Source organism: Caenorhabditis briggsae, assembly GCF_000004555.2.
Source record: "Caenorhabditis briggsae complete genome, chrIV, whole genome shotgun sequence".
Classification (NCBI taxonomy): Eukaryota; Metazoa; Nematoda; class Chromadorea; order Rhabditida; family Rhabditidae; genus Caenorhabditis; species Caenorhabditis briggsae.
In genome coordinates, this window is record NC_013487.2 from 5,851,640 (window position 1) to 5,870,517 (window position 18,878).

At 36.1% G+C, this 18,878-nt stretch overlaps 5 protein-coding genes across 5 annotated transcripts; 3 read left to right on the forward strand and 2 right to left on the reverse strand.

Annotated features, from left to right (window-relative positions):
* Positions 1-954: 954 nt before the first annotated feature.
* On the reverse strand, positions 955-2,062 carry Cbr-elo-6 (the record flags this gene model as incomplete). Its single annotated transcript, XM_002633845.1, has 3 exons — positions 955-1,078; positions 1,234-1,760; positions 1,895-2,062. 3 exons carry the CDS (start codon positions 2,060-2,062, stop codon positions 955-957), a joined length of 819 nt encoding a protein of 272 aa, XP_002633891.1.
* Positions 2,063-5,952: 3,890 nt separating this feature from the next.
* On the reverse strand, positions 5,953-6,598 carry Cbr-perm-3 (the record flags this gene model as incomplete). The annotated part of the gene is made up of 3 exons (XM_002633844.1): positions 5,953-6,141; positions 6,217-6,435; positions 6,482-6,598. 3 exons carry the CDS (start codon positions 6,596-6,598, stop codon positions 5,953-5,955), a joined length of 525 nt encoding a protein of 174 aa, XP_002633890.1.
* Positions 6,599-7,329: 731 nt separating this feature from the next.
* Positions 7,330-8,832, forward strand: Cbr-swsn-6 (the record flags this gene model as incomplete). Its single annotated transcript, XM_002633843.2, has 5 exons — positions 7,330-7,354; positions 7,404-7,480; positions 7,532-7,724; positions 7,771-8,618; positions 8,665-8,832. 5 exons carry the CDS (start codon positions 7,330-7,332, stop codon positions 8,830-8,832), a joined length of 1,311 nt encoding a protein of 436 aa, XP_002633889.2.
* A 1,576-nt stretch (positions 8,833-10,408) lies between these two features.
* On the forward strand, positions 10,409-10,899 carry CBG19950 (the record flags this gene model as incomplete). Its single annotated transcript, XM_002633842.1, has 3 exons — positions 10,409-10,505; positions 10,555-10,651; positions 10,800-10,899. 3 exons carry the CDS (start codon positions 10,409-10,411, stop codon positions 10,897-10,899), a joined length of 294 nt encoding a protein of 97 aa, XP_002633888.1.
* Positions 10,900-11,145: 246 nt separating this feature from the next.
* Positions 11,146-11,238, forward strand: CBG26415 (the record flags this gene model as incomplete). Its single annotated transcript, XM_045235309.1, has 1 exon — positions 11,146-11,238. One exon carries the CDS (start codon positions 11,146-11,148, stop codon positions 11,236-11,238), a length of 93 nt encoding a protein of 30 aa, XP_045100286.1.
* Positions 11,239-18,878: the final 7,640 nt, after the last annotated feature.

Sequence of the window (18,878 nt, forward strand, 5' to 3'; positions counted from 1 at the left end):
GAAAAGTTTCTGAAAAAAACAACCTTTTTTAAATCTAAATGTTGCTGTTTTTCAAACGACATAAGCTATCTTTTCAAACTCTATTTTCATTATTATTAAAACAACAAATAAATGCATTTATTGAAGTCGAAAAATGAATGAAGTACAATTAACTTTTCTCAATAATACAACGAGTTGAAAACAATCATAAATCGGATTTTCTTTCCTGATCTGTTCAATCTTCTTACCAGCATCTTCATACGGAACAACACCGTAAACGCCAAAGTAGAAAATGAATCTCGCTCAAAATGCAAGTACGGGGGTGGCGATTTATCAGAACAGTTGCAGTAACTTGGGAATTGAATAAACCGAAAAAATGCACTTATTTAGAGGGTGAAGTCGGAAAAATTTTTGCAAAACTGAAGAATCTAAAGATAGTTCGGTTCGTTCGAAGAAATCATATCATCTTCAAACTGACCAGCTAGAAAACAACTTATTTATTCCGAGAAACTGCACATATTCGTAATTCGACCCTATCTTCCTCATATAATAACGCTACACGTCTGTCTGTCCTGATGAAGACCTGCCTACTTTTGAAAAGCTTGAAAATTGAATATAGATTTGCGTGACCCTTCTAGAAAAAATGAGAAGTGATCTGCAAAATATTTCAGCTTATGAGTTATCCAAGAATGAGTTCAGTCTGTTCCTTCAGTAGATTTCCTTCTTTGAAGTTAATTAAACCACGCATTTTACAGTATCCGATTTTCAAAAGTTCCTGGATTTTTTGTCTTTCGAGAATCGTCTGTTTCACATGACCTAACTATTTGTTTTCGATTTCGATGTATAATTGTTGATTCGGCTTTTTTTCACAAAATCCAAAAATTTATGTCAATAATTCATTCAAATAAATACAAAAAATAATTAGCTTTCTAAAAAACAACCCGCGGGGTAAGATAACATTTCATTTTCTGCAATCTATTCAGCCTTCTTATCAGTCTTCTTCTCGGCATTGAACTTCTTGCCACCTCCCTTGATGTACGATTGGTAGTAGAAGTTTCCGAACAGAACGACGTAAGAGATCTCCATGAGCAGGCAGAACCTGGAAATTGGAATTTTCAGATGAGTCGAAATTTTCTAACTTGTGAATCTGGAATATGTGATTTTGAAAAATGTCCCATGTGCGGTATAATATTTCCTGTGGATGTGGAGACAAATTAACACTAGCTGGAAACTGTAAAAATATTGAAAACTCACCAATAGTATCCTGTAGTAGAGTCAACGGATTGTCCAGTCATAGCCAAGTATCCAACATGGAAGAGAATGAAATGAGTGATGACGAATTGAAGGATTTGCATTGTTGTAATGTTTCTAGCAATCCATGCTGGAACCTTGACTCCGAAAGATCTCAACATATAATATCCGTACATAATCGAGTGAACAGAGAAGTTCATCCAAGTGATCCAAGTATTAAATCCTAGGTTAGCTTCGAAAGACATGAATGCGTAGTTCATGGTAAGTACGTGATGGTACCAATGGAGGAACATCAATGGCTTCTTGCGAAGAACAATGAACAGAGTGTCTCCAAATTCGGCAACTTTGGAGAGGACAAAAAGCCAAGTGAAGAATCCAGAAAATCCATTGTAAAAGTCTCCAATGTGGATGTAGGACTCGAAGAATCCACGGGTAACGAACTCGTGAAGAAGGCCGAAAGAGGTGAAAACGGATCCGGCTGTAGAGAAGATGGCAAGAGCGGCATTCCAATAGTTCAAGGGACCAGTGAGCTGAAATTTGGGAAATTTGACTAACAATTTGTTTGGACGAGTGAGCTGAAATTCAGAAACAATGTTTCACGAATTTCATATATTCAACTACTGGTTAACAATGCAATGTGATTGTTTCTTAAAGGATTACTCACATCAAATGGTTTTCTATTAACCATTGCAGCCTTGATTCCAAAAATCACCACCACATAGGCCATTGAGATCCAGAAGGCTGGCCATTGAGTCTGGGCAATGTGCTTTTTGGACAGTTCGTGACTGAATGGCCAAGACGTGGCAACTTCCAAAAAGGAAACTTCTGGCATCTTTACCTGCAAAGCAAATGACTATGAACAAGAAAGAGAACTAAGTCAAAAAAGGGCGGAGTTTCCTAAGGGTACAAAGTACACGGGATCCTCTTGGTAGACGAAAAGGATACACAAAAAGGTAGAGCAAACATTTTGGAGCATCTTGGTCACAAAACACGGTCACTTTATACCATTTTCTGCGTCTCCCTACGAGAGAGTACCGAATGGTGGTCTGATTTTTTTGAAGAAAAGGGAGAGACCAGAAAAGAGGGGGCGGAGCTTCTTGATTTTGAAAATTCGTATGGCAAGTGGGGCGATGGAAGAGGAGAGAGAGGCAGAAGAGTGATGTTTATGGGTTTTTTGGAGGAGAAAGAAAATGTTATCTATCCTATTCAGAACACACAATGTACGGTCAAAGAATTGAAACGAAAATATTTGAGAGAGAAATGGAAAATAGCTTTTTCTGATAAAACGGCGTCAATTCAAGTGAGGCAAATCCTATGAAAACTTTAATAAGTTGTTATAGAAACAGGAAAAATATTTTGAATTAATTTTATGTTTTCAGGGGATAATTAGTTAACAAGGACCACAAAGTCTCCTCCAAGCTGTTTTTATCCATTTAGAGAAAATAATTCAGTCAGTTTTTGAAACAGAGCAATTTTGAAATTACCGTATTTTCTCTAATAGCCTACCTCTGATAGAAGCATACCATTCTGCGTACTTTATAACATAGCGTTAAAACGAGCAACACTGAAGAGATAACATCAATCTTCAGAATATCAAAATCTTGTAACAATAGAAATTCCGCACTTCGGAAGTTTTCTTTTGTAGTCTTGATCTCTTGCGAACAATTCTAAACCTATTGAATTTCACTATAAATTTAATTTTCCCTGTTTCAGTTAACTTTTATGTCAAATGTTCGATTTTGTTACGATATTGCAGAGATGACTCGAAGTTTATGTCATTTTTTTACTATCCCAGTGGAAAGGAAGCAAGACGTCCCAGCCTAATAGAAGAGCCTACAATTTTGCGGTTTTTGCGAATTTCAGAATTTTGGCTTTTTGTTTAAAATGATTGGCTCAGGCTGGAACGTCTCGTTTTGATTCTATAATTGTTCTTTTTAATCTTTTTTCTTTAGTATTTCAGTTAGCATCTCTTTATTCTGTTGTCATTTTTTTTCCAATCGTTTTGAACAATTTTTGGATGGTAACCGTTTAGAGACTATGCATGTATGGAAATTGATTATATCGAAGAGGTAAATCCAGTTTTCAGAATATGAACATTCTGTAACAGAAAAAAATTCTCATTTCCGAAGTTTGCTTCTGTAGTCTCGATTTCTTGTTAACGATATTCATCGAATCTAATTTTTTATAACTTTTTTTTCTCGTTTCAGTTAACTTTTAGCTCGAATTATCAATTTATTACAATATTATAATAACGTTTAAAAGAGTTTTAATCAAAATGTTGAGTTTGGAGTCATTTTCAGGTGTCCCAATAGAGAGAAAACAAAAAGCGTTTCAGCTTAATTGAAAGCCTATAATATTTTTTAAAAAACCAAAAATGCAGAAAAAAAGTATAAATTGTGCGCTTATTTTTGTGAATTTCAGAACTTTTCGATTGATATTTTGTTTCAGAATATTTTCCTGATTTTTTTAAAGTACATCCAGAAAATGGCGCTGAATGCAAAAATTTGAGTGCTAAACTCTACAGTTTATTTACTACAGTATACCAGGGAACAATTTGTTTACAATTTTGACAATTTTTCAATATTCAACACAGCACCACTTCATTCGGGGGTCGGATTTTGTTTGTCGATCATTTTGGGCATGAATAATGATACTACTAACAACACTGAAGAAATAACTTTAGCACAATAAGAACATTCTACATATAACAGTGAAAATTTCTGAATTCTTCCAATTCGCTCTTTTAGTCTTGAGCTCTCGTTACCGAAATAATTGTTTCAGTTTTTTTCTATAACTTCAATTTTCCCTGCCCCAGTTAACTTTTATCTCAAATGTTGGTTTATTACGATATTCCGAGTTCGAGTAAGGAATGTTTAAAGGATTTTATTACTAAATCTGTTTCCGATTCGGCATTATGGTCGGGGGCCACCCCATAATTCTGAAGTTAACGTCATTTTCAGGTTTCCCAGTGGAGTGAAAGCAAGGCGTTGAAACCTAATAGTATGCATGCAATTGTGAACAAATAACGAAAAATTCTGAAAAAAAATTTCAGTGAAAACAGTTTCAGAATATTTTGCTTTTGTGAAATGGCGCCAAATACAAAAAATTTTGAATGATCCAATTTTTCTATAGAAATCAGCCATCGCACTTGGGTTCAAGCGAGGGGGTCAGAAAGCGCGCCCCAGTAAATTTTTCAAAAGTTCTCAATTCGCTGCCGAACTTCGTTGGCTGAGTATCTCAGTTTTAAAGGATGAGCGAGAATACGCGCGTTGCAACCCGTTGATTTTTAAGAAAGAGATCATGATCTAGTTCAAACCCGCGTTCATTTTAAAATTATTAAATTTCTTCTGGCCTACGAGTTTGCTGGGGCGCTTTTTCTGACCCCCTCGCTTGAACCCAAGTGCCATCGTTGAGTAGGAAACTGGTAAGAAATTATGTATTAATTCAAGAAAATCAAACAATAAATTCAGTATTGAAAATATGAATATTCTGTAACAGTCGAAAATTCAAAGTTTGAACCAATTCCCTTATTTATAGTTTTTATATTGTAAACTGTTTTTCAGAATTTCAAACTTGTGGTACAATTGTGTTTTCCGAATTTTTTTCAGTCACTTTTGTCTAGTTTTTTTCAACTTTTCTGACTAGGGAACTATCTGAGCATGATTCCAAGTTGCAACTCCTGATCTATATCATTAGAAAGCCCATGAAATTCTGAATCGCAATATGTTTTTTGTTCTTTCGAAACGGCCGTGAGCTTCGAGAAAATTAGGTAAAAAGAAAATTTTTAGTTGATTTCAAGGCTGTGTTTGGCTTCTTAAATTTGAAATAAAAAAATAACGTGTCTCGCCTCAATTTTCAATTCAAAGTGATTCTTAGAAATCAACTGAAAATTATCTTTTGACCTAATTTTCTCGAAGCTAACCGCCGTTTCGCAAAAAATTCGGCCCGGCCACAGCCGTTTCTCTTCCAATTTTATTGAAAAAAAAATCTCTAAGTTCCCGATCTTATTCAAGATTGAAATACTTTAGATTTTCGCAAAACCTGACAAAACGTTTTCAAAGAAGAAAAACCAATAAATTTGTTTCCCGGGAAAATTTCCCCCGAAGGCCTTTGTGATAGAATCTTTTTGCAGATTCTTCTCGAGGTCATTTTTGTATTTTTGTTTGTAAATTTCACTGAAAAAAATGTCCGGAAAATCAAAGATCTTCTTTATTTATGCAAAAATTCGAAGAAGTTCATGTTAGAACTCATCGAAAATTAGAAGTAACATGTACAAAACTTCTACTATCTGAAGAAAAAAAAAGAACAAATCTTGCAAAAATCAAATTTTTCGCAACAAAAAAAACACGAAAACACGAAATTTCACTGATCACTTTCAGTTCCGTTCCATCCGACATTCACATGAATCGTCATTCTTTGCGCTCGCTCCGCTTCTACTTTTTTATTTTTTGCCGCTTATCAGTGATTTCTGCTTTGATGGCGAGTGAATGGTGTGACAAAAAATAACCTGATGATTACTCAAAAACTTCTCTAGTTGCAATTTTATCTTTTAAAAAAAGAGGAGAAAATCGAGGCGAGGGGTCTAAATGAAAGAAACGAATAGAAGTCTGACAGGAAATATAAATTATTAGTCTGAAAGCAATCGAATTTGAAAAAGAGGATCACACAGTTGAAGGAAAAAAAGGGAATGACTAGACGATATTATCAGATGAGATGGGGATTTCAGATGAATACTTCGTCAATTATCGAATACTGAGCACGTCCCGGTTGTGGAATGAATTCGAGCCAATCAGAGGGTGTGTTGGGGAGAAGGCCCATTGTGTGTACTTTGTAGATGGCAAGACCGATGGCACCGAGGTTTCCGAGACAGAAGATCAGCTTGTGGATAATCATGGCTCCGGTGGCGGGGCTCTGAAAAGAAACACGTGGATTTTGAATGTTTAACTTCAACTTTTAGTTGTAATGCGCTCTTTTAGGTCATGATACCTCTAGTGGCTTGAACGTGGAATTAACGGAGAAAAGGGCTTTGAGCGGCCTGAAAAGCATCATTCCGACCATCATAATTGGGAAAATCGATACGCCACCACCGGCCATGTACATCATGAACATGTTCATCGGCAGCGACTTCGCAGGTCCCATCGCAGTATCCCACGCTCGCTTCCTAGCCAAATGCTCGTGTTGATCGGCGGATCGTTCAGCGTCGGCCTGAAATTTTTTAGAATTGACATAAATTATGCGATAAAAGACTCACGGTGTGCTGAATAGTAGCTGCTGACGAGTAAAATCCAGGTGGATTGAAGTTGCTATCCGACGTGCGGCAGCTTTTCGAAGAATAGCTGTAGTCAAGTTTCCACTGCGACAGCGACATTCTGAAATTATAATTTACCGTTTTAAGAACTCAGAAAATCGAAAAAAAAGGAAGAAAAGCTAAGAAAACCACATTTGTGGAATGGATTTTTTCGAGAGCGAAACTGAATTTTTGATTGTTTTTCAAGGAAAACACTGCATTTTTTTCAAAAATTTATGCGTTTTTTCATCTGCTTCGTCATAAAAATTCGCGAAAATTCAGTTTTAAACATACTTGTAAAATTCCGGGCCGGCCCGCCAAAGCCCGGGCCGGGCCTGAGGAAATTTTCAAGGCCCGGGCCCGGCCCGGAAGGCCCGGTAGCAAAAATTTTGTCATTTTGAGACAAATTTTGAGCTCTCAATACAATTTTCTACATTATTTTTTGTGTTTTTGGATTGTTTGTCTGTTTGATCAAAAAATATTTTAAAAACTCGAAAAAAAATTTTTGATCGAAAAAAATCACATAAGGGTCCCCCCTTATGTGTTTTTTGAAATTTTCAAAACTTGTGGAATGACAGGCCCGGCCCGTTACAAGTATGGTTTTACAGATGAATTCAACGCAGTCAAAATTATGCAAAATCAGCGACCAGAAAATCGATAAATACGCCAGTTGCGTTGCTGGCGCGCTTTGTGATTTGTGTTAGCGCACTTCTCGGGCGCATAGGCAAATTCAAAAAAAATCGCTTCTTGACCAATTCTCCCCTTTTTTTGCTTTTTTCTTCACTAATTCTTGTCAATTTCCAGAAAAAAAAATGAGCGGAGCAGTTTACGGAGGAGGTTCGTTCGATATCTATCTCAGAATTTTAGAAAAATCGATTATTTTTAGATGAAGTCAGCGGATTGGTGTTCGACGCCGGCTCGCAGTCGTTCCGTGTTGGATTCGCTGGAGAAGAATATCCAAAAGTAAAATTTTCAAGATTCAAAAAGTAAAAAACGTTAAAATATCTATTCCAGGGAGACATCCCGTCGTATATCGCGGTTCAAGAGCCACTTCCCGATGAGGTTATCGAGAAAGACGAAGCAATGGAAGAAGGAGACACCTCGAAAGTTCAGACGAAGCGTGAGAAGAACTTCTTCATCGGTACCACGAAAATCATCGTGCCACGAGCCAGAACCACTATGGAGAATTTTATGAAGGAAGGATTGAGTGAGAATTAGAAATTAAGAAAGATGTTTCATTCAAATTTTTTCAGTCGAAGATTGGGACTTGTTCGAGAAGATTGTAGAGCACTCCTACGAGAATATACTCTACTCGAACCCTGCCGAACATCCGGTTCTGTTCTCTGAAAGCGCGTGGAACGACCGCGCTCGTCGTGAGAAGCTCACCGAGCTGATGTTCGAAAAGTTCCAAGTTCCGGCCTATTATCTCTCGAAGAACGTGGTTCTTTCCTGCTTTGCTCAAGGTAGAACTCATGGATTGATGGTGGATTCTGGAGCCAGTCAGACGTCAGTCGTCCCAGTTTTCGATGGATACGCCATCACCCACGCCGTGGTGAAGTGTCCATTGGGAGGGGACGTTATTGCCGATCAGTTGGCTCATATGCTCGAGCAACAAAAGGTTGATCTGGTTCCAACATATAAAATCGCTGGAAAGGAAGAGGTCAACGAGGGAGATCCACCAAAGTGGACAGCGAAGAAGAATCTTCCAGAAGTCACTCCGAGCTACGATAAATTCATGAAGAAGATGATTCTCGAAGATATGGCTGCTAGTATGCTTCAGTTATGTGACACCAATATCGATATGGAATACGTGGATAAGCTTCCATCAACACCCTACTCGTTCCCCAATGGATTCACCGAAGAGTTCGGAGCTGAGAGAATCAAACTTCCAGAGTGCCTGTTCGATCTCTCTTACCTCAAAGCAGACATGAAGAGGGAGGGATTAATGACGGTCGCTCAGATGGCAGCTACCTCTGCGAATCTTGCTGATATCGATATCAGGCCGACTCTTTTCTCTAACGTAACGGTGACTGGAGGAAATTCGCTAATTCTTGGATTCACCGAACGTCTTAACTATGCTCTCGCCACAAAGTGCCCACCGGTAAGAATCCTTTCAAATTATTTCAATTAGGAATTCTGAATTCCAGACCATCAAACTACGTGTGTTCGCTGCACCAACTCAAGCCGAACGAAAATACGGTGCATGGATCGGAGGATCCATCCTCGGGTCCCTCGGAACCTTCCAACAAATGTGGATCAGTAAGGCGGAGTATGATGAGACTGGCAAGACGATTGTCGACAAGAAGTGCCCGTGATCCTGAATGAATTTATTTTATGTCCCCTTAATTCATCAATCATCAAGTTTCGTGTATTTACCCTCCCCTATAAAATCCCTTATATCGATCTCAACTATTTCTGAGAGAGCTGATGTTTTTTTTTGTTCCATTCTTTGTACGATTCTCTGTATTTTCTATTTTCTCTACTCCTTTTTTATTTATTCTCCTATTTATTCTAATATGAAAGCATCTCCCATTTTTTTATTGTCATTTTTAGTGTTGTGGATTTTACCCAGAGTTTATCGAATCCCCGCACTAGGAGCACTAGGAACTCCCACACTCTGAACATTATCTATTTTCTGATGTTCTTCACATTCCTCCGACGACTACATTGCAACGTCAGCAAAGATGAGGTTTTGTACATTCGGAGAGACGAATTCGAGGAGCCGATCAAGTCAGAATGGGTTTTAGAAATGCAGAATGTCGAGAAATACAAGCCAAATGGTATTTGAAATTTTGAACTCTGAAAATCAATAAATTTATTCAGGTCCCGTGCTTCCCGATGGTTCCATCAACTGGCAATGCGCATGTATGGCTGGCGGCTCTTTAGTAGCTCATAGGTCTGGAAATTACGCTTTTATTTCGGTCGGATACCTAGAAAATTCAAAAAATTCAAAAAAATTTCGTCGTAAAAAAATGCACGCAAACACTCTGACGCGCAAATGCACAATTTAGGTTAGCTAAATTTCCCGACCGAAACGGAAGCTTTAGCTCGGAAATTAAAGCATATTAAGCCACAAAAAATTTTTTGCAGATGTGGAAATTATTTTCGAGAACTGTACGTTTGTATGAAAAGCGACGACACCCGGGATCCGTCTGAAAAATGTCCGACACAATTTGTGAATTGGGCGGCGTGTATGCAGAATATGAGTGGTAAAAATGGATAATTTTTCATTAAAAAAGGCTTCAATATGAGCATAAACACGACTAGTTTCTCTCAAACTCGACACTTTTTGGGTCCCACCACGAAAACTACAGTAATCCAATAATTGTTCAGAATCTGGTCGTGTTTATAGGCTCATTTTAAAGCTCTGAACAAGAATAAACGAGTTTGATGGCAAAAGCTCGGAAAATAAGCGAGGTATGGGAAAAAAGCATACGTTCCAATTTTTCTGAAATTCTGAAATTTCGATTTCTAGTGTACATATTCTTTTCTGGCTAGCCCTGAACTTCAAAATGAGCCTAAATACGCCTATATCCCCTTAAAATTGGCAAATTTTGGGTCCCACTACGAAAACTACAATAAACAGAAAAATGGGCGGAGCTTAGTCGAATTTAGGCTCATTTTGAAGTTCTTGAAATTTTCGAAAATTTTCAGATGAACGACGAGAACAGATGCGAAAAGCGATGACCGAGGAGTCTGGAGATCTCAAAATTAGTGAAAAGCAATAATTTTCTTGATTTTTGAATTATTTAGTTTGTAATAAATTTGTTTTTTTCCTTTTTTTAAAACATATTTTTATTCAATTCTCAGAAAGGGTTCTTCCAATTTTGTATTTTTTAAAATCACTAGCCAACACATTTTTCACTAAAACCCGACAAAACCACCATTCAGATGACAAAAGAAGAGATTCTGAAAATTCCACGAGAGGAGTTCTTCAAGTCGGTCAAAATGGAATATCGAAGGTACTTCGAACCGTTTGTGGAGCCAGGTACCACCGGAATATCCATTTTTCCGTTGAAATTAAAAGAAATTTCCAGAATCAGTGTACCCGGATGGGCGTGTGAATATCGACTGTCCGTGCCTTCATTCGGCACTCGCACACCGGTGTGGATATTTGATTAGGCAGGCGTTGGTGTTAGTTTTACTGATGATTTTGGAAAAATCCCAGATTTTTCTCATTTTTTCGGAACGAATTTCCAAAAGTAGCAGTTTTGGAGATTTTTTTAAAAATCACAGATTTTACATTTGTCTAAAAACGAATTTCAATAAAATTTGCTTTCAGATGCTTTAACGCTTCCAAGACAACGCCACGTGGCATGGACTGCGAGAAGGAGTTTGTGACACACGCCATTTGTACAGAAGAGGCGAATAGCCAGAATTAAAACATTCTAATAGTTTTTGTGATTTTGTTTGATTTTTGAATGAATAATAGAAACTAAAATTGTTATTGTTTGAAGCAAAAACTGATTATGGGTTTTGATTTCTGGCTTTGGAAAAATGAAGGTCGAGACTCTCAGTTTTCAGATTCTATTAGGTTGGCAACTAAGTCTTTGTGCACTTTTGTTTTCCTCTTTTCTCTTAACTAAACTAGAACAATAATATGTGTGTAACCGGATATGGTATATAAGATGATAAGGTTGAACACAATAACCATCATTTGCCCTGCTCTCATTCCGCCTGCGAACGAGATGCCCCTTTTGATACCTATTGTTTTTGGGTGAAATTCCTGTTTGATGACGTCTACTGGCTGTTTATCGAAGTCAAGACATTGGGCTTTTCTGTGATGGTTAGTATATAAGACCCTCTTTTTATCTGAGGTGATAACATTATTCAGCCGCTTAAAGTTCCCGAGTAGAGTAAGAAGTTGCATGTTCATGTCCAATCGCTGCTGAACATCAAAACAGGTCAAAACAGGGAGGTATCCGCCGTCCAAGTTTTTCCGTCTTTCCCAACTTTAACAATAGTGGTATGGGTTGTCCCATTTTCAATAGTGGTATGGGTTGTCCCTAAAGTGATTGACATTTAACGGGTAGATTGGAAAGGGTCCCGTTCTACTAGGGCTTTTTCTGTGATGGTTAGTATATAAGTGATGGTTAGTATATCTCACTTGTCTGAATCTTGAAGAACTGGTTCCCGAGGCAAGTTTCATGTTTCATTGAAAAGTCCTGGTTCTTGAACTTGCCAACCCAATTCACAACGGTATTTCTATGGGGACTTTATCTTTGTAAACTTCCAACAGGTGGTGATGAATATCGGATACTTTCAGGTTAGAAATAAATGTAAACAATATACAGAAATTTCACCCAAAAAACGTCGGTTTGAAAAAGGGAATCCCGTTCGCAAGCGGAATGAGAGCAGGGCAAATGATGGTTATTGTGAACAACCTTATCATCTTAAATACTACTCAGACAAGAATAAAGTTCCCGCCGGGGGGTTAAGGGAAGTTCCTGCCGCCTTTTTCATGAAAATCAAATGAGAATATTAACAAAATATAAGTTTTTATTATCAAAAGAAATTATTCTTATCTAACAACACTGGGGGAGTAACGAATAAGGCAGAAATAAGTGTTTCCATCAAACTGGATTGATAGGAAAGGAGATAAAACATCAGAAGTGGGGATCAATGTGAGACCAACTAGGTTAGTGCATGTAACTATAAGAGAGTCACAATTATTGTCAGCAAAAAGTTTAGTTGACCTAGCCAAACGTTGCGTGTTCCGAGCTAATTTTGAAAAATCAAGTCTTACTAGGGAAGGTTGTAATCGGGGGGTGGAACTTCGGTATGAGACCTATATCATTCGAAAGCTTAGAATGAGACATTTTCAAACATGTATTCTGGTTTTGCTGAGGAGCTACCAGTTTCGAGAAAATCGGGTTCGAAATCTGAGAAATTGCAAATGCAAATGGGGGACCCCATGGTGATTTTTTTGCGAAAATTTTTTTTTTGCAAAAAAAAAATTGAAAACTTTAGGGGATTGTTCTCTTTTATTCAAAACTTATGAAATACTTATGTTATATGCTTTGAAAAACTTTTTTTGAAGCATTATTCAAACTACATTTTGATTTTTGAGAGAAAGACATTCGCTGATTGGTGAAAGATTTTGGAAGTTTTTTGATTGTAATTACAATTTCAAACGTTCCTCTACGATCTGGCAAAGTTTTCTCGATTTTACAGAAAAACTAATTTTGACGAAAAATATCCATGGGGTAAATGTGCTAAAACGAATTCTAAACAGACAGAAACTATAAAATGAGCCTTTTAGCAATAATTGGAAACTTTATCCTTTTCGGAATCGAGAGCTTTCACAGGTGAATTGCGCAGAACACTATATGGGCGCATTGTGGCCCATACTGTGAATGTGCGCATAGAGCGTTCGTTATGCCCGCTATATGGGTTGGTGGTTGCTGGTCGGTGGTGGTGGGCGTTCAGTTAACAGGGAAAGCATATGCCCCGTCCGTGCTCGCATATAGGATCTATATTCCGTAAACACTCTTATACAATGTGTCTCCGAACCGTTAGCATTGAGCCTATATATCTGGTTTCTTATAAAATATATCAGAAAGTTGTCAACTGACAAAATGTGTATTATGATATCAAAAGCATTTTGTCAGTTAACAACTTTTCAATATCTTTCACGGGAACTCAGATAAACTGGCTCAAAGTTGAAAGTTAAAAGGGAAGAAGTGGGCGATTCTATTAATGTGTTCATGGAATCCTGCTAGAACATTTATTTACAGAACAGGACAGTAATACAGAATACAATGTAATACAAAACATGTAATTGTTTTTTGCAGAAATAATAGCTCGAAACTCTCTTCTTGATATTCTCAGGATAAAATTTTTGGTTCTCAACGAATTGTATGTATGACTGTTTGACTATCGAAAAAACCGGTTAAAATCATAGTTTACCAAGACAGATATTGCCCGGCCCGGCCCGGAATTTTACAAGTATGTCCAAAAGTTCGTTTTAATAAAGTTTGAGTGTTGAATGTCTTATTCTTTCTTTGTTTAACTGTTCTCTGGTTTCCGAGACGGACAGGGGTTCACTACCCAAATGCCGTCTCGACAGATATAAATAACTTTCTTATATTCCAAATGTACAGGATACATTATCACATGAACTTTTTCAACAAAACAAAATAAAAACAGTGAAACAGTGATTAAATATTCCAGGAAATGCTTCTTTCTTTACTAATTGCTTTTTTCATAGACTCAAAGAGAATAACAAATCGCCACAGAGGAGTAATTTGATCTTCCGAAAACTCATCCCCTCTGAAGAATTGTTGCTCACTTTTCGAAACACTTTTGAATTTATGATTTCTTAAAATTTCCAACTTTCTTTTTCAATTTTCTCTGAAAAGACCCCAGACCAATTGAACGAGGTTAATTGAATTGAAACTCTCTGCTCTCTCCAGAAACCAATTTTCTGGTGTGACTCCAATCTTCTTTTCAATTTTCGCGAGCGCGCACTTTTTCTATTCTATTCTAGAAGTTTCTGACTTTTGGAGAGTACAACCTGATTGATGTGTGTTGCAAAAAATATACTAGAATAAAACTTTCTAACTAGATTCGTATTTTTCCTTACATTTTGATTAGCAGCTGTCACTTTCAGAAACTAGGAATAAGGAGAAGAGCTTCTTCTCCTTTTATTCCTTTTCGTTCTTTTAGTATTCATGAAGGAATCTGAAATTCAAGAGATAGAGAATGGATATTCCTCTCTACGGAATGTCTTTTTCTTAAAATTCTAGTTTCGCTTTTTCTATTAGTCTTAAAACAATGATGCTACTCTGAACTCCGATGTTATGCCTATTTTATAACCTTTCTGGAATAGTGAAGTTTCAGAATTTCATTATTTACTTCACCGTTTCTATTATTTAGAATAAACCTGAAAGTTAGAGCTTTTTGATAATCTTTTATTTAGCTTTCCTAATGATAAGAAGAACTCAGAATCAATGTCAGATTTCACTTGTCCTTTAACTTCTGGATAGGAAAAAGAGAGTTTAGTGTGATCTTCCATTGTAACGGCTTTCAAAAAAGTTTTCAGTTAGTTTAAAAAGTTATAAAATTTAAGATTATTTTCAGTTTCATAAAATTCATAAGGTCGGTCTTCTTTGTGACTTTTACTTCCAAGGTTGAACTGTCAAGAAATTGACTGATAACGGACAAACGTCAGGAGGTAAGGTTCGATCCGAATTTGAAATTTATAAACTTGAATAGCAGAAAATGTGTTTTTAGAAGTTTTTGTAATTTGGAAAAAGCTGTAGATTGAAAATACATATTTTTCTTGAAACTCAAGTTCGCTTATCCTTTTTTCTTCGGAACAATCCTTACTACTGTGAACATCGATGTAATGTTTGTTTTATAACCTTTTTGAGATAGTAAAGTTTCAGAATTTTTTTCCACCGTTTCAAATAATTTAGATCGGATATTAAACATAGGTCTTGATGATGACTTCAATACTGTTTGTCATGATAAGAAAATCTTAGAATCGGTGTCAGATTTCAGTTGTCCTTTGAATTCTGGATATGAAACAGAGAGTATAGTGTGATCTTAGAATGGTACGAGATTCAAAGTTTTAGTTGTTATCAATTTTTTTAAAAAGCTATTAAATTGAATTCTTTCTGTTTCATGCAAGTAACAAAATCTTTGTGACCGCTCATTGGTCGATTCGAGTCCAGGATGATTATCCATAAAATATACTTTTTTCCACAATTTTTTTTCTAACTGGCTTATTATGTGGTACAAACTCTCGTAGATTTGGAAGAGAAAAGCCGGTGGCAGTAGCCAAAGGTCGCACAACGAGAACTACAGTAACCTAAAAATATGTTTATTTTCCGGATTCATTATCTCGATTTCAATACGTTTTCAGCCAATTTTTCACTATCAAACTTTTCATTTTCCGACTTTTTGAGGAAAAATAACAGAAAACTGGCCAAACGCAGTAAAAAACCAGAAAATAAATCTCAAAAACATGTTTTCAAGTTACGGTAGTTGTTGCTGTGAGACCTTTGGCCACGACCATCTGCGTTTCTCTTCCAAAGCTCCGATTATTTGTACCAGATTAATAGTTACCAACGCTTATAAAATTTGAGATCATTTTCAGTTTCATGCAAGTGATAAGGTTTATGTGATTGTTTTCTTGGACGTTTGAATGATATTGACGAATGAGAAATTTCTGGAAGTAGACCAAAATCAGAAGCCAATACTTGATAGAACTCACTTGATCGGAATTTTAAATTTTTTAAACTTGAAGAGCAGAAAATGTGTTCTTTTGAACTTCTTCGCGATTAAAAAAATAACTAAATGAAACAGTTTTTTAAAATGCTCACCAGCACATGATGAGTTCTATCCTGCCGTACCTCCCAGAGATAATTCAAGGCATTACTGTGAAACCAAAATAATATGCTCTCTGAAAAAACGATTTCATCAGAATGCAGATACCATGCTCTAATAGAGGTCCACCCTATACTTGCACTTCGAGCTCGATTATCTCGGTTCCTATGAGAGATATCAAAAATCTGCTAACTGATAAAATATTGGTGATACTATGATAAATAATTTATCACTCGAAAACTTTTTGACATCTGTTGAAGGAATCTAGATAATTGAGCTCGAAGAGCACATAAATGGTGGGATTCTATTATAGCAAATACGGTACGATAAAAAATGTCTGTTTCAATCAGCTGAATTAAAGAAAGATTTGTTTGTTTAATGTTTCATCGGAAGATAATGTTTCATCGGAAGATAGGATTTTTTAACCATATTCTCAAAACTTTTTCTCTAGAACCTGTTAAATTTATTTGTTTAAAAAAAAAGTCGTAACAGATAAAATATTACTAAACGCAAAAGACCATAGTTGCGACGGCCCGGCCAGTTGGCGCCAGCTTCGATTTTTAGGCAAAAAAAGTGTGTTTTTTTTTGGAAAAAGTTGTTTTTATCATCTGTAAATGTTTAAACAAACTTTTGAAAAATATTTTTTTTTCCTGAATTTTTCCAAAGTTGAGATCGAAGAAAAAATTGCATTTTTGAAGTAAAATAACAGTTTTTTCTCAAAAATATTAAAAAAAAAAAAATTCTCAAAAATTTATCAAAAAAAAATGTTTTTTGATAAATTTCGATCAAAAAAATACCAGTCCGGGCCTTCCGGGTCTTCAACAATTTTCGCAAGTATGCAAAAAACGACTGGTTTTTGATAATTATTTGAAACTGTAGATAACTCTACGCAGTTATTTAAGAATTCAAAAACCAGTTAATTTTTGGACCGAAGTTTCAACTCTCCATTCCTCAAGATTAGTTTGATCCCATCCCATCTATTCAAACCCAATGACGTGAAATCTTCCAAAAAAAACCCAAAGATCATCTGAACCTAGATCTCCTAATCGATCATTCTCCAGCATCTCCAAAAAACACTCTTTGTCTTCTCTGTATTCCTATAATTAATGCCCTTATTCTGTCGAGCACTCCCTTCATTTCCATATCCTTTTTTTTTGAAGCATCTCTCCTTTTCTCTTACTTTTTTTAAACATATGTTTATGTATGTATATCCGTTTTTCTTTTTTCTTCTTCTTCGTTTTTTCCCCGTTGGACTGGGGTGCCGATAATTCAATTCAGAGTCTTTTCTTATTCGAAGGAGAGGTCTTCTTCAGAAGACGTTACATCCCAAATATGTTCGTCCTCTTCTGCTCCTTCTTTTTCATTCGATGTAATAATCAGACGGAGCTGTCAATCTGTGTAGAAATCCTTCTTCTCCGGATGGATGTCCCATTTCCGGTTTTCTCCTCTCACACCAGAAGTTTTTTTTCTCGCGCATTGAAAATAACATATTCCAAGTGGCTCCCACTCGGGGCAACTGATTCTTTTTTCAGTTTTCTTTTTAAAGTTTTATGGAGGCGGTTTCTGAATAAGATAACAATAAGATTTTAGAATTCGAAAATGAAACGTAGTCAAAGATTGAAGGTAAAAAATTCATTCTCAAAAGTAGTGGAAAAAGCTTTCGATTTATTCTTTTATTTATTTCGGCTTTTATGATTTTTGGAGACGTTTTATGAAAAAGAAACATACATTTCAATCCCAATTGAAGCTAGAAAAGTTCTAAAAACTTACGACTATTCTAAAATTGTAAATTTTGTAAACTTTATCATTTCTTGAAGCTTTACCTGTATTTTCCATATTTTCTCTAATAGAACTCTAAACGTGCACTTTGAGCTCAATTATCTCGGTTCCTTAAAAAGATATAGCAAATGCTCAACTGATAAATTATGTATCATGCACCAATAATTTAACAGGTGACAGATTTTTGATATCTCTCATAGGAACCAAGATAATTAAGATGAGAGTTGACAGTTTGGGTGGGTTTCTATTAGAGGAAATATGGTTTAGAGTTTACAGAGATACCTTTTTCAAATTAGGCGAGAAAAAAGTTCCTCGCATTATGATTTTTCTAAGACTGTAAATTTCGCAGCTTCAATTAGATTATTAAAAAAAGTAAATCAGTGAAAAGTAGTATCAAGGTTGTACTTTCTGCAAAGATTCGCTTTCTAAAAATATCTCAAAAGTGCACAAAGCTTTAAAAATCGGATCCAATTTACTAGTTTGTCTAGAGAAAAAAGACTTGTCTAGAGAAAAAAGTCCAAAAAAGAAATCTCGTACAAGAGTCCCATTAATGACATAATTGAATTTTCAATTTGGATATGATAAGTGTGGAACAGTGATTTAGAAATCAAAATCTTCAATTTCATTTGGGTATTTTATTTTCCTTTTCCTTTTCAAACTACTTCCAACGTTACAGACGCAGCAGTTTTTCTTGTCTTCTATGAAACTTTAGGAACAAATATTGTCGAAATAAAAAAAGTTACACCTGGTGGTTGAGACCCCGATGCCCTTTTTTTGCAAGTGGGGCGTGAGGTTTTGCAACTGTGCGGCGTCCTTTCGGGATTATCGCATTAAATGAGATTTCCAAAGAAAAAAAAAATGCAATTTTGCTCACAATTTTAAGAGAAAATGGTTTTTATCATTTCTTGTTGTCGATTGTTGCTCATTGTCACTTGTTTCAATGTTTTCTCTTAAAATTGTAAGCTATCCGCCTTTCATTAAATATCCTTCTGTGCATTTATGTACATGATAATTTTTACTGTTTTTGATCATTATTATCTTCTCACTTACCGATTCTCATTAATCTGTGCATTGCTGCTGCTCCTTTTCAATTTCAAAATTTTCCAGAACATTCCCTGCTTTCCTTTCCCCCTTACAACTTCCCCAAAAAATGACGTCCCTTTCGAAATCAGTGATAGGGAGCAGTGCGGAAGAAAGAGAACTGCAAATCTGTCGTCTCGGCTGGTCTCTCCTTCTTTTGTGGTTGATA